Source organism: Gigantopelta aegis, unplaced genomic scaffold, assembly GCF_016097555.1.
Source record: "Gigantopelta aegis isolate Gae_Host unplaced genomic scaffold, Gae_host_genome ctg2929_pilon_pilon:::debris, whole genome shotgun sequence".
Classification (NCBI taxonomy): domain Eukaryota; kingdom Metazoa; phylum Mollusca; class Gastropoda; order Neomphalida; family Peltospiridae; genus Gigantopelta; species Gigantopelta aegis.
Window position 1 is genome coordinate 107,933 of NW_024533102.1, and position 13,213 is coordinate 121,145.

The window sequence follows — 13,213 nt, forward strand, 5'->3', positions numbered from 1 at the left end:
GATGTTGACTGGTTGATTGCATCAACTGCCATGGATACTGCCCAAACACACAATTCACCTGTTGTTGTTGTGGCGACTGACACTGGTTTGCTGGTGATGATGGTTGCACAAGCCACCTCAAACATGAATCACTATATGCTTTCTGGGCACAACCCATTGCAAGTATAAAGTATAGGTGGAATTCAAGCAGCTTTTCCAATGTCAAACAACATCTGATGTTTGTACATACAATTACAGGGTGTGATATAGTGGCTGTCCTCTACAATCAAGGGAAGAAGAAGGCTCTTGCACAGGCTGATGATGGTGACAACTGGGACTGTTTTCTCAGTCTAACAGCACTCACAATGACATAGCAAGTGTTGGAGAGTTATTTCTGCTAAAGCTATATGGAGCAGTTAGATCGAAGTTACAGGAAAAACATCATTATGTCATATATTTTCGATCTGTCCATAAGGCATTTTTATCTTCATCTGGTTTTAAGTTGGAATCACTCCCTCCAACTTCAGTAGCTGCAAAATATCATAGCTTTACAGCATACCATACTGTTCAGCAATGGCAGGGGTAAGTGTTGTCACCGACTGAATCGGGATGGCAATACAGGGAGGGACTGCTTGTTCCAATCAAAACTGACAGGCCTGTTGCTCTAGAGAAAGTGTTGAAAATAATACTGTGTGCTTGCAAGGGAGGGTATGGAAAACAGTGCGGCTGTTACAAGCAAGGTTGGAGTGCACCTTCTTGTGTACTGTTTATGATGGACACAACTGTGCAAATTCTCATGCTATTGATGCAGAAACTGATGTTATTGACTTCCCAGTCTCCAGCTAATGTAAGCTAATTGTGAGTCATCAAAAGTTTATTTAATTGCTTATTGGAATCTCTTTTATAGTATATAGATGCAAATATAATATTTCTGTAGTATATAGTTATAAAGTTATGCAAATATTTCGATTTTGGAGCCAAATATTAGTCTTGTGGGCGGCCATTTTGGATTTATGCTACCAAACTCAGCTCCAAGACAAATGTATATAGCTTCTTTGGATTCAGCACACGTCAAATATGAATTTACACATTAAAAGCATTGTTCTAAGACTGGTGGTTGAGCAGTTGTGATGCTTTTGGATTTTTCCAATGATGTGATGGTGGCCATCTTGAATTTTAAAAATGCCACAGGATAGAATTTGCAGAACTTTGTGATTTTGGCCTACGTATGGTTTTCTGGAGCTTTCCTGAAAAATTCAGCTTTCTACTAATTTTTTCTGAGTGCTTGTTATATTTTGGCTAATGCTCCTGGCCTATTTTGATTATAGATAAACTAATATTTGCGAGGCTGTATATGTACAAAAGCTAATGTGAAATGTGCGATTACTTGTCTTTACACTGGTGTACTAAGGGAATGTATGTGAGCTCAAACTGCTTTAGACAACAGGGGCCAGTTGATCAAACACTAGTTGGTTTAACCAGTGATTAAAAAAAAAATTCATAACAAAGGAATGAATCAATAAAAATAATAACTGAAAACACAATGTTAAAACTTGATTTAGAACTACCAAAGGTATCTATACATATTCCAAGGCAAAAAAGTGTCATAGAGAATTAAAAACTCCGCGACAATCACCACGGCATTGCTAACTGACTTGGGCAATTGCAGGAGTTGGTTGTGTGGAGTCCGGTCCACCAAATTTTCAAGCCCTTAGAGCCAGGACAACATGATGTCAACTTATGTTACTTGTTTTTTCATTCAGCACCCTGAATCAGTTAGAAATGTAGGTTGGATATAATCTTTAAAAATACTCACACAATATAATGGACTCTCTTTTTATTACACTTGGACACAATATATTTTCAACATACCTATTTTAATAAATGATCATCATATTATTCCTAGACAGCTAATATATTTTTGTGATGGCAACTTTATTTTATTCATCAACTTAGAAAAGTAAAACAAAAGTTTGACATCAATAAATAAACACCTTTTGGTAGAGCCTCCACGAGTCCAAAATATTTGGACTCTACTAAGTACTCGAAGGTGAAACTCGACCCGGACCTGACTACCCGAAACTTACACTAGATGATGATGAGATTAAGGAATAAAGTAAAATAGCATTATGCATCTTAATTCCAGCGCTGAACATTGATACCAAATCATGCCATTGTATTGCATTTAAAAACCGGTTTATATGTGCAGTCTTGTGACAGGCGGACGGACAGTTTAAAAAGAGATTATTATAATTATTGTGTAACTTATATCGTTGATTATCTATTGCTGAAATTATTGTCCTACATTGTCTGTTGTATTATAGCTGATCATTGTATTCCACCTTGCACGGGTACTGGAGTCCTGTGAACAGACTCAACTCTTGCTAGACTCGACTCGTGCCCGAGTACTCGAGTACTCATGGAGACCCTACCTTTTGGGGAAATAGAAGTTGACTACAATAGCTTATTTTCATAAAAACCTAAATGTTTCTAGATTTATGCTAAACTTCCAATTATATTATTTTTATAATAATATGATGCATCATTTCAGGAATGGAAAGTTTTTTGTTTACAAGTTGGTTTTTCTTCTATAATTGGTTGTTTCAGTGAGTGTTTGAATAAACTGAACCTAATGAAAAATAGATTTCTAATTGCTGGACATGTATTATTAGTAATGTGAATTTGAGTGATACTTAACCCCAGTCTTGATAGCTTATATCTTTTCATAAAGAGAACAGCAAAATGCCCAATGGGCCCACCAATGGGAATCGATCCCAAACCGTCCGTGCATCAAGCAAGCACTTTACCACTGCATGGGCTCCTCAGTTTAGAAGAAAGTTAACTGTTACATTTTTAAATAATTGTTTCCACTAAAACCACCTAAGTTATAAAAACAATCCATTATACCTATTGTAACAATTAACAGCATTAAAAATAAATGAATATTTTGTCACTTATAAATGAGAATATATTTATTTATTTATGAATGGGAACTCCCTCCCCACCACTACCCAAATTAGCATAAAATATACATGTATTACAGTTTAAAACTTACACCACCACCACCACCAAATTAGTAACTTTTCAATGTTGGTAGTTTGTTAAATTTATCTATATCGTGATATTGTGATATTTTAAAAATTAAATAAATAATTTACATATTTAAAGTTTTGCAAACATAAATGGTGACATGCAACCTTAAAAGACTGGTTACCGTTTGGCATATTACACTTGCTTTGTATTACTATTACTGTTAAAGTACAAATCTTTGGGTTCCAGTATAAAGAAGAAAATGGCAGCAAAACATGAACTTTTGTTTTCAATGTTTACACTTTATATCTTTAATAAACTTACATTGGTAGGTATATTAATGTCATGGATATGTCAAAGATTATTGGTAGCCAACTATTTGTTAGTAAAATGTTGCATGTGACAGTAAATCGAAAGAAGTTACTTGTAGATGTTTCTTTTGTTTTAGTAGGATCGTAGCGTTGTAGATTTTTGTTGGGGTGTGTGTGTGGGGAGGGGGATTTAATACTTGCCATTGGGAAGTAATTTTTAGTGGCCCGAATCTAAAAACCATTGGCCTCGGGCATTGGGCCACCATATTCTAGAACCTCTGTCTAATAGTCTAAAAATTTTGTTTTTTAGGTACTTCTCAGGCAGAAGATATGGATGAAAATGAGGTATGTTTTGAAAATAGCATTTCACAACTTAGGTATATAGACAGGTTTTTTCCAATTGTCGCCCAGCAGTTTATGACATTGTCGATAGATGGCATAACCATACAGCCGCCATTAAGGGAGTGAAATTCACGCAACAATAATGTGACAGCATTGCATCTGAGTGCAATTTCAGTCTTTATGACTCTTTTGGAATGTTTGGCAAAAGCAAAACCAGTCTCTCCGATAATTCAACCTCATTTAAAGATTATATAGTCATATCAATATCGGTGGAAATCTGGGAAAAGAACCACCCCAAGTCGTGAAATTTGTCGTGATGTAGCATGTTGTGCTTCGAGGACATCTACCGGGGACATCAAATACTAACTTTCAAAATTAATTTCAAGCAATTGGGACCATGGGGATTCCCCTGGTTTTATCGAAAAAACCTTTTTCACTCCATTTGAAAAAGTGATCCTAAGGGTGTTACAGGTTTGTTAGAAACCAAATTATAATTTATTTTCGCGGATGGAATTAAGGGTGTGCGGCTTTTAATTAAAAACGAACCCCTTTGAAACTTCCGGTGGATGCCCAAGACAAGGACAAATAAAACAGGTGCTTAGGTTTGGCCAGGTGGGGGGGGGGGGGGATTATCTGATACCCAGGCCCCGTGAGGCTAAAATTATTGTTTTAAAAGTTCAGTATATTGAGGCATCAAGTGTCCATGGGAAATTATATTTGTTGCATAAGTTTTAAATTATTCGTTATGCTTTTTATTCAGTGTATATTATAACTCTGTCAAAAAGAAACTCATTAGGTGATAGTGGAAAGAAGAAAATTTTTTGATTTTACAAATATTGATCTGTCTTAGGATTTACGATGCATATAACCACGACGGTTTCACCCACGCCTATCATGGGCGTATCTCTGACTTGCCTGACGAAGTCCAGATGGGGGGGGGGGGGGTTTGAAGTGGGCAGATTTGGAATTTAAAAGCCATTTAAAGGCCAGTGAGTCGCAGGACCGACAAGTAGAAGCCCCAAGTAAGGGCCCACGGTGGGTAATTTGCCTGAAGTTCGATTCCTTGGTTCAACCTGTAAAAAAAAACTTTTAATAAAGAGATAGCAAATCCCATGGGCTCACCAAGGGAATCCGATCCCAAAACCGGGCTGTGCATCACGCAATGCACTTTACCCATGCATGGGCTCCTCAGTTTAGAATAAAGTTACCTGTTAAAATTTTAAAAAAAAACTAAGGGTTCCCACTAAAGCCACTAAGTTATAAAAAAAAATCCATTATACTATTGCTAACAATTAAACAGCATTAAAAACAAATATAAAATTTGGTTACTTATAAATGAGAATATATTTATTTATTTATGGAATGGGAAACGTCGCTCCACACCACATACCCCAATTAAGCATAAAAAATATACATGTATTATAGTTTAAAAATTACACCACCCCAACCCCAAAATTTAGTAACTTTTCAAGTTTGGTAGTTTGTTATAATTTATATATAGCGTTGAGATTTTAAAAAATTAAATAAATAATTTAAATATGTTAAGTTTTGCCAAACATAAATGGTGACATGCAACCTTAAAAGACTGGTAACCGTTTGGCATATTACACTTGCTTTGTATTACTATTAGTGTTAAAGTAACAAATCTTTGGGTTCCAGTATAAAGAAGAAAATGGCAGCAAAACATGAACTTTATAACTTTAATAAAATTACACCGGTAGGTATATTAATGTCATGGCTATGTCAAAGATTACTGGTAGCCATCTATTTGTTAGTGACAGTAATTCGAAAGAAGTTACTTGTAGATGTTTCTTTTGTTTTTGTAGGATCGTAGCATTGTAGATTTTTGTTTGGGGGGGGGGGGCGAATCTAAAAACCATTGGCCTCGGGCATCGGGCCACCATATTCTAGAACCTCTGTCTAATAGTCTAAAATTTTTGTGTTTTAGGTACTTCTGAGGCAGAAGATATGGATGAAAATGAGGTATGTTTTGACTTAGGTGTATAGACAGGTTTTTCCAATTGTCGCCCAGCAGTTTATGATGTTGTCGATAGATGGCATAACCATACAGCCGCCATTAAGGGAGTGAAATTCACGCAACATGTAACGGCATTGCATCTGAGTGCAATTTCAGTCTTTATGACATTTTGGAACGTTTGGCAAAAGCAAACCCAGTCTCTCAGATAATTCAATCTCATTTAAAGATTGTATATTCATATCAATATCGGTGGAAATCTGTGAATGATTAAAAATATAAATAATAAAGCACCTATACATGCCAATACAAAAGCACAGCGAATAAATTAAACACACGCAAAATTAAATTAAATTAATCATCCACAATATACAACACTAAATTACCCCGAAAATGGGCCTTTGATTAGTCGTAAAATGTTCTATATACTAGTTAAAGGGACACACCCTAGTTACGGCTAGTTGTTAACCATTATGGCGTTGTTTTTCGCTATTAAACCCATTTTTTCACAAATAAAATTGCACTTTACTTACCGTTTATTATTTAGAATATACATTTCCATTCACCTGAAGTGTTTTTTGGTAATTCTGGTTTTTGTAATACCACAAAATGCATTTTTCGGATTTCATAAATCGCACACACGTCTGAGAAAAAAACGTTGAGCAGACAAGGTCTAATCTATTTTTAGACGGGATATTTCCATTTCAGTGTCACAGACGTTGGTATATCACGTGACCGTTATAATTTTGGTTCGGTTTGTTTTCTCGTGCACGGTTCGCGCAATCAACATCCGATTTGTTGTTGTTCATTTGTGAGATTTTTCTTCACAGTTCGTGAACATTTTCAGTAACAATAAAGTTCAGACAAGTAAGTATCTCAATACAAAAACGTTACAAACCCTTAAAACCAATAATTTTGCTAAGTCTTACGATATCTGGAGAGGGGATACAACCAGGACAGAACAGTTGGAACATGTCCAGGAGAGGTGAAAGAAACACACCCCAAGTCTGTGAAATTTGTCGTGATGTAGGCATTGTTGTGCTTCGAGGGACATCTACCGGTGACATCAGAATACTAACTTTCAAAATTATTTCAAGCAATTGGGACATGGGGATTCCCATGGTATTTATCGATATAAAACCTGCTTTTTCACTCCATTTGATAAAAACGTGATCTAAGTGTGTTACAGGTTTGTAGATTAACCAAATTATAATTTATTTTCGCTGGATGGAACTAGGGTGTGCGGCTTTAATTATAAAACGAACCCCTTTGACACTTACTGGTGATGCCCAAGACAAGTACAAATAAAACAGGTGCTTAGGTTGGCCAGGTGGGGGAGGGGGGGGGGGATTATCTGATACCCACGTCCGCTGAGGCTAAAATATTGTTTTAAAGTTCAGTATATTAGGCTATACAAGTGTCCATGGAAATTATATTTGATTGCATAAGTTTAAATTATTCGTTATGCTTTTATATTCAGTGTATATATACTCTGTCAAAAAAGAAACGCATAGGTGATAGGGAAAGAAGAAAAGTGTTTGATTTTACAAAATATTGATCTGGTCTTAAGGGATTTACATGCATATATACCACGAAGGTTTCACCCACGCCTATCATGGGCTTAATCTCTGACTTTGCCAGTGACTAAGTCCAGGATGGGGGGGGGGGGGGGGGGAGTTTGAAGTGGGCAGAATTTGGAATAAAGCCATTTAGTAAAGGTCCAGTGAGTGCGCAGACCGACAAGTAGACACCAAGTAAGGGCCACGGTGTAATTGGCTGAAGTTCGATTCCTTGGTTCTACCTGTAAAAAAAACCTAAGTCTACAGAGAATAACTGCATCCCAATCATGTCCAGACTAAGAATTTAAATCCAAAAGTAAGTTTGACTGCTCGGCCCAAAAGGTTTTAAGGTGATTTGAGCAATTGAATGGGAGCTAAAGTGAAGTGCGTTGGACTATTTATAAAAAACTAAACATAAGAATTTTGAGCCACAGCCAAAAAAATTTAAAGTCCAACTAAGCCCAAAAAGGAGGTTACCTGTCCTAGGTAACGTTGGCTTCTACTTTGGGGAGGCTGGAGATTCCCGGAGAGTCGGTAGCAGATGTTGTCGCTGATGTAACGTCCGAACTACAGTGGAGTAGTCGGGGCCGCAGACTGCACTGATCATCTTGTGAATGGATCTATTGTCGATCTTGGCGAACAAGATGCACTGCCTGAAGGTCTGCTCCGTCTTGTGTGTGACAACTACTCCATGTATGCCGCCGAAGACTTGGTTGTGCAGTTCGTATCGGCTTCCGTCATCCAGGCGTCTCCAGTTCACGTTGAGGTAACCTCCTCGAAGTAGCTTCGGATCCAGCGTGTCCCCCTGCATGTACTGGTGCAGCTGGCATCTGAGTCCATTGATGGCCAGGACCCACTCATCGTCCTCAGGGGGGGTGACTACCGGTGGCGGCAGCTTAGTCTTGGCTGGTTGGGTGGTCGGTGATGTCGCCTTCCGTTTCGCCACCGCAACAACAACGTGTCCCTGTGCCGACTCGAATGGGCGCAATCGGTATAGTTGATCGCGTCACCGGAATCGGCATTCTTGGAGTGGAGGTCGGTGGAACCGCCATCGTCCCTTGACACATTGCTGTGTCAAGATTGGAATAGGGCTCATCCGGGGACGCTGGTGTTGATGGCACTGGCGTCCTCTTCGGCGGTGACGGTGGGGGCGGCGATGCAGAAGGACCCGCCACTGGCGGTTGAGCCGCCAGTTTTGGATCCTCCTGAACCGCTCCCGGTGCGCGTCTCCTCTTCCCTCCTCTTCTAGTCTTCTTAACCGGGTCGCCGTACACTAAGGTCACGGTTGCCCGTGACCCCGTGTACGCGACTCGGTACTCCAACACTGCTCCGAAAGAAGCAATCATTCCCCCCAGGTGGGGGGGCAGCTCGAGAGCACAAGTAACAACGTCTTGTCTCAGTGCTAGTCGCTAGAGAAGTCCCCAAAATATTGAGGTGGTTTTTTTAAACAATGTTGCTGAATGACCATGTTTGTTAATGTTCCTGGAATGGTACAGCATGCCCAAATGCACCCTAAAGCAAATTGCAGGAAATTGGCGTGAAATGGTCACATTTTAGCCAATGCACGTGAAACTTGGTGAAAAGATTGAGATAGTGATGGGTATTTAAAGCTACAATGCTGGCAATGATGCCTCATTTGCATTTCAATGTAGACGAGCTACAAGATGCCAAGACTAAGCCTGCCGAATCGAAACATTGCAATAGGCCGCCTCCAGTTAGGTGAATCGCAGTCAGCAGTCGCACGCCACATGAACGTCCATCAGAGCACCATTTTACGTCTCTGGGACAGGTACCAGCAGTTTCAATCAGCTGAAGACCGGCCCAGAAGTGGAAGACCTCACATAACTGCAGCACAAGATCGCTACATCCGGGTTCTGCACTTGCGTCACCAAACTGCCACAGCAACGAACACTGCTGGACACATACCTGGTTTGAGAAGGGTGTCTGCACAAACCATTTGGAACCGACTTCGAGAAGCTGGTTTACGGGCTAGGAGACCGTATGTTGGCCCTGTCCTGCGACGTCAACATCGATATTTACGTGTTCGCTGGTGCACGAATGTACAGGAGTGGAACTTGGGGAAACTGGCGGCGAGTATGGTTCAGCGACGAGTCACGTTTCCATCTACAGCAATGAACGTTTTGCCAACAACTGCGTCTCCCAAATTGACAGATTCGGTGGAGGGAGTGTCATGATGTGGGGAGCCATCTTATACACCAGCAGAATTGAACTTGTGTTCGTACAAGGCAATTTGACAGCTGTACGCTACCGGGATGAAATTCTTCGCCGTCACATGTTTCACATTTTGGATCGACAGAGAGAATTCTTTCAGCAGGACAATGCCAGGCCACATACGGCACGTGTAACAATGGATTCCCTACAGAATGAGAACATTAATGTGCTGCCATTGCCATCAAGATTGCCAGATCTCAACCGCATTGAACATCTGGACAGATGTGTACGCCAGCGTGACCCATAGCCTCAGACGCTTTCGCAACTGTCACATGCACTGCAGGAAGAATGGGCTAGGATTTCACATGCCCGGATTCAGAGACTCATTCAGTCTATACCAAGGAGATGTCGCACAGTGATTGCTGCTGCTGATGGCCACACAAGGTACTGATTTCAGCGCCCTCGTGTGACGCTGTTTGGTGACGAAAACGCCTCCACTGCCGTCAGTTCATAGCAAGAACATTGTCACATACTGTGATACAATCATATATAACGAAATTATGCCACTTTGTATTAAAGAGATAATTCCATGAATATTTCGCCTATGCATTTCTTATTTGACAGAGTATATATACATGCTTTATTATTTACATTTTTAATTATTAATACACTTCCACCAACTTTGATATGAATCTACAGTCTTTAAATGAGGTTGTATTATCCGACATACTGGTTTTGGTTTCACAAAATGTACTAAAAAGGTAATAAATACTGAAAATGCACCCAGATGCAATGCCTTTACATGTTATTATTGTGCAAGTTTCACTCCCTTAATAGCAGACCAATCACATGATTCTAAACATGGCCGCGCACAGTACTTTGACATCATTGGCTCTTAAAAACTATATGTCAAATTACCAAATGTTTTACATCGGATAGCCAATTATGATTAATAAATCAATGTGTTCTAGTGATGTAGTTGAACAAAAAAAACTTGTATCTTTTTTCAATTATTGTTTACACTAATTTGATGTTTTGTATTTGGTTAAAAATTATTGCATCAATACTTTGAGGCTCATTCTTTCAACTGCGAGGAAGTTATTTATTAATGTAATTGTTTTAGAAACAAATGATATTAAATGTGAGAATTGACATATGTAGGTAATAAATCAGTATTATTCGAGACATGTTTAAGGTGGTGATTCACATTGTTCAAGGAGTGCAATTTTTCCACTTGTTTGGTTTTCAAAAATAAAAATGTGCAATAGCAGATTTAGAATTGATGAACTAAGGCTTGGGGAGGGGCATTTTTCAAGTAGATTCTTGTAACTGGGGTGTAGGGGTCTTTTTATATTGTCAAAGACTAACACATAATAATTTTCAAATTATAGGTATTCTTCAACAATGTGGCTACTATAGATCCCGTAGTCCTCAAGAAGGATGAAAATGGTATCTTGCTGAAGACGCTAAAAGAAATGGATGGTATAACGGTTGAACTTAAACCATCAGGTGTTACGTTAAAAGCTAAAACTTTTCCACAGTTGATCTCTGTTTACCAAAAGATTGATGATTTTGTAAACGAACGTGAGGATTTTATGAAGGCAGCAACTACTTCAGGTTCAGAAGTTTCTTCACAAGGACATGGTGGTGCTAGACCCAAACAGCCAATGAAGACATCCATTCAAAAAGCTAAAACGGATAAATTTCCTGACAAAACAGTTGATCAAATTCAGTATGAGGCAATCAAGAACTTGATTGAAAATAAGCTGTTAGAAAGATTTTGTACTACAGAGAAATTGACTGATGAAGTGAAAATATGTTTTATGCCTGGTTTACCCGATTCTAACAATGAATTTGAGTGCATGTACCAGAAAATACTAGGTTTGGTAAGGTATGACATTGATCTTTCACCTCCAGATTCAGAAAAAACAAAAAATGCTGCACAGAACATTTCATCAGAATTCAAAGGTGTCTTTTGCAAAGACTGCCCTGGCAAACTGGTGATCATTGGAGATGATAGAGATGTCACAGATAGAGCAAAAAACAAAGCAAACGTTTTGCTTGGAAAATCTAAACCTACCAGACGTGGACAAAGAGAGTTCACAGCAATCAAAGTTATGAGTGAGAGTTCACATTCCTCAGATGCTGAAGCATTGTCCTCATCTAAGCATATCACTAGTTTCCAAGGGAAACTTCTTACTGTTAAAGTTTACAACACAGATATCACTAAGCTGAAAGTTGATGTTGTTGTTAATGCTGCTAATGGACAACTGGATCATAGTGGTGGTGTTGCATTTTACATTGCAAAAGCTGCCGGTGATGACCTTGTAAGAGAAAGTCGAGATTACTTAAGGACACACAATGACTTACTTGTAACTCAACTTGCAGTAACCAGTGCAGGTAGAATGCCCTGTAAGAAAGTGTTCCATGCTGTAGGACCAAGGTGGAATGCTTACAGAGATAGTGAAAAGAAAGTATGCTTGGAGGATCTGCTGAAAACTATCTTGAGATGTCTGTGTGCTGCCAGAGATCTAAATATGACATCCATTGCCATACCATCCATCAGTTCAGGTAAGTGGTTAAGAATAGATCATCAGTAAACCTTTTTTCACAGTTCACTATATGCATTTTAGAATATGGCACTCTAGATACTTCGTACATTGTTTAAACTATACATAATACGTTTCTTGAGCTTATAGTATGTTTGTGAAACACCGTCTTGTAGTGGATGTACATATGTTTGTGAAACACCGTCTTGTAGTGGATGTACGTATGTTTGTGAAACACCGTCTTGTAGTGGATGTACGTATGTTTGTGAAACACCGTCTTGTAGTGGATGTACGTATGTTTGTGAAACACCGTCTTGTAGTGGATGTATGTACATGTATGTTTGTGAAACACTGTCTTGTAGTGGATGTACGTACATGTATGTTTGTGAAACACCGTCTTGTAGTGGATGTACGTATGTTTGTGAAACACCGTCTTGTAGTGGATGTACGTACATGTATGTTTGTGAAACACCGTCTTGTAGTGGATGTACGTATGTTTGTGAAACACCGTCTTGTAGTGGATGTACGTATGTTTGTGAAACACCGTCTTGTAGTGGATGTACGTATGTTTGTGAAACACCGTCTTGTAGTGGATGTACGTACATGTATGTTTGTGAAACACCGTCTTGTAGTGGATGTATGTACATGTATGTTTGTGAAACACCGTCTTGTAGTGGATGTACGTATGTTTGTGAAACACCGTCTTGTAGTGGATGTACGTATGTTTGTGAAACACCGTCTTGTAGTGGATGTACGTATGTTTGTGAAACACCGTCTTGTAGTGGATGTACATATGTTTGTACATGACTAGCCATCCTATGATAAAAACACCTTTTCCTGTAGACACTTTTCAGGTATTCTCGCTCCAGCCAGTGCACCACGACTGGTACATAAAAGGATGTGGTATGTGCTATCCTGTCTATGGGATGGTGCATATAAAAGATCCCATGCTGCTAATCGAAAAGAGTAGCCCATGAAGTGGCTATAGTGGGTTTCCTCCCTCAATATCTGTGTGGTCCTTAACCATATGTTTGACGCCATATAACCGTAAATAAAATGTGTTAGGTGCGTCGTTAAATAAAACATTTCCTTCCTTTTCAGGTAAGCATTTAAAAGTTACATTTACTGGTATTACTAAATCTGTTTATAGCATAATAAATAGTGTTATCCTAGATATATGTAATACAGATGTCTTATGATAAGCATGTTTTAGGGGAAATCTTACTTTTCAGTCAAAATGTACAGGTCATTACACCTTGAAATTTTCACATATTATAAAGATATCCTTATATTATT

The 13,213-nt window shown here is 38.8% G+C and overlaps 2 protein-coding genes across 2 annotated transcripts; both read right to left on the bottom strand.

The window, feature by feature from the left end:
• Positions 1–8,092: 8,092 nt before the first annotated feature.
• LOC121391757 (4-O-methyl-glucuronoyl methylesterase 1-like) lies at positions 8,093–8,542 on the bottom strand. Its single transcript, XM_041523273.1, has one exon. The coding sequence runs from the start codon at positions 8,540–8,542 to the stop codon at positions 8,093–8,095; it is 450 nt and encodes a 149-aa protein (XP_041379207.1).
• A 3,490-nt stretch (positions 8,543–12,032) lies between these two features.
• Positions 12,033–12,722, bottom strand: LOC121391758 (putative uncharacterized protein FLJ46204). The gene has a single exon (XM_041523274.1). The coding sequence runs from the start codon at positions 12,720–12,722 to the stop codon at positions 12,033–12,035; it is 690 nt and encodes a 229-aa protein (XP_041379208.1).
• Positions 12,723–13,213: the final 491 nt, after the last annotated feature.

Bases quoted from the DNA above. Each gene is read 5' to 3' on its own strand.
- LOC121391757 (XM_041523273.1), bottom strand. From the start codon at position 8,542: ATGATTGCTTCTTTCGGAGCAGTGTTGGAGTACCGAGTCGCGTACACG.
- LOC121391758 (XM_041523274.1), bottom strand. From the start codon at position 12,722: ATGTACAAACATATGTACATCCACTACAAGACGGTGTTTCACAAACAT.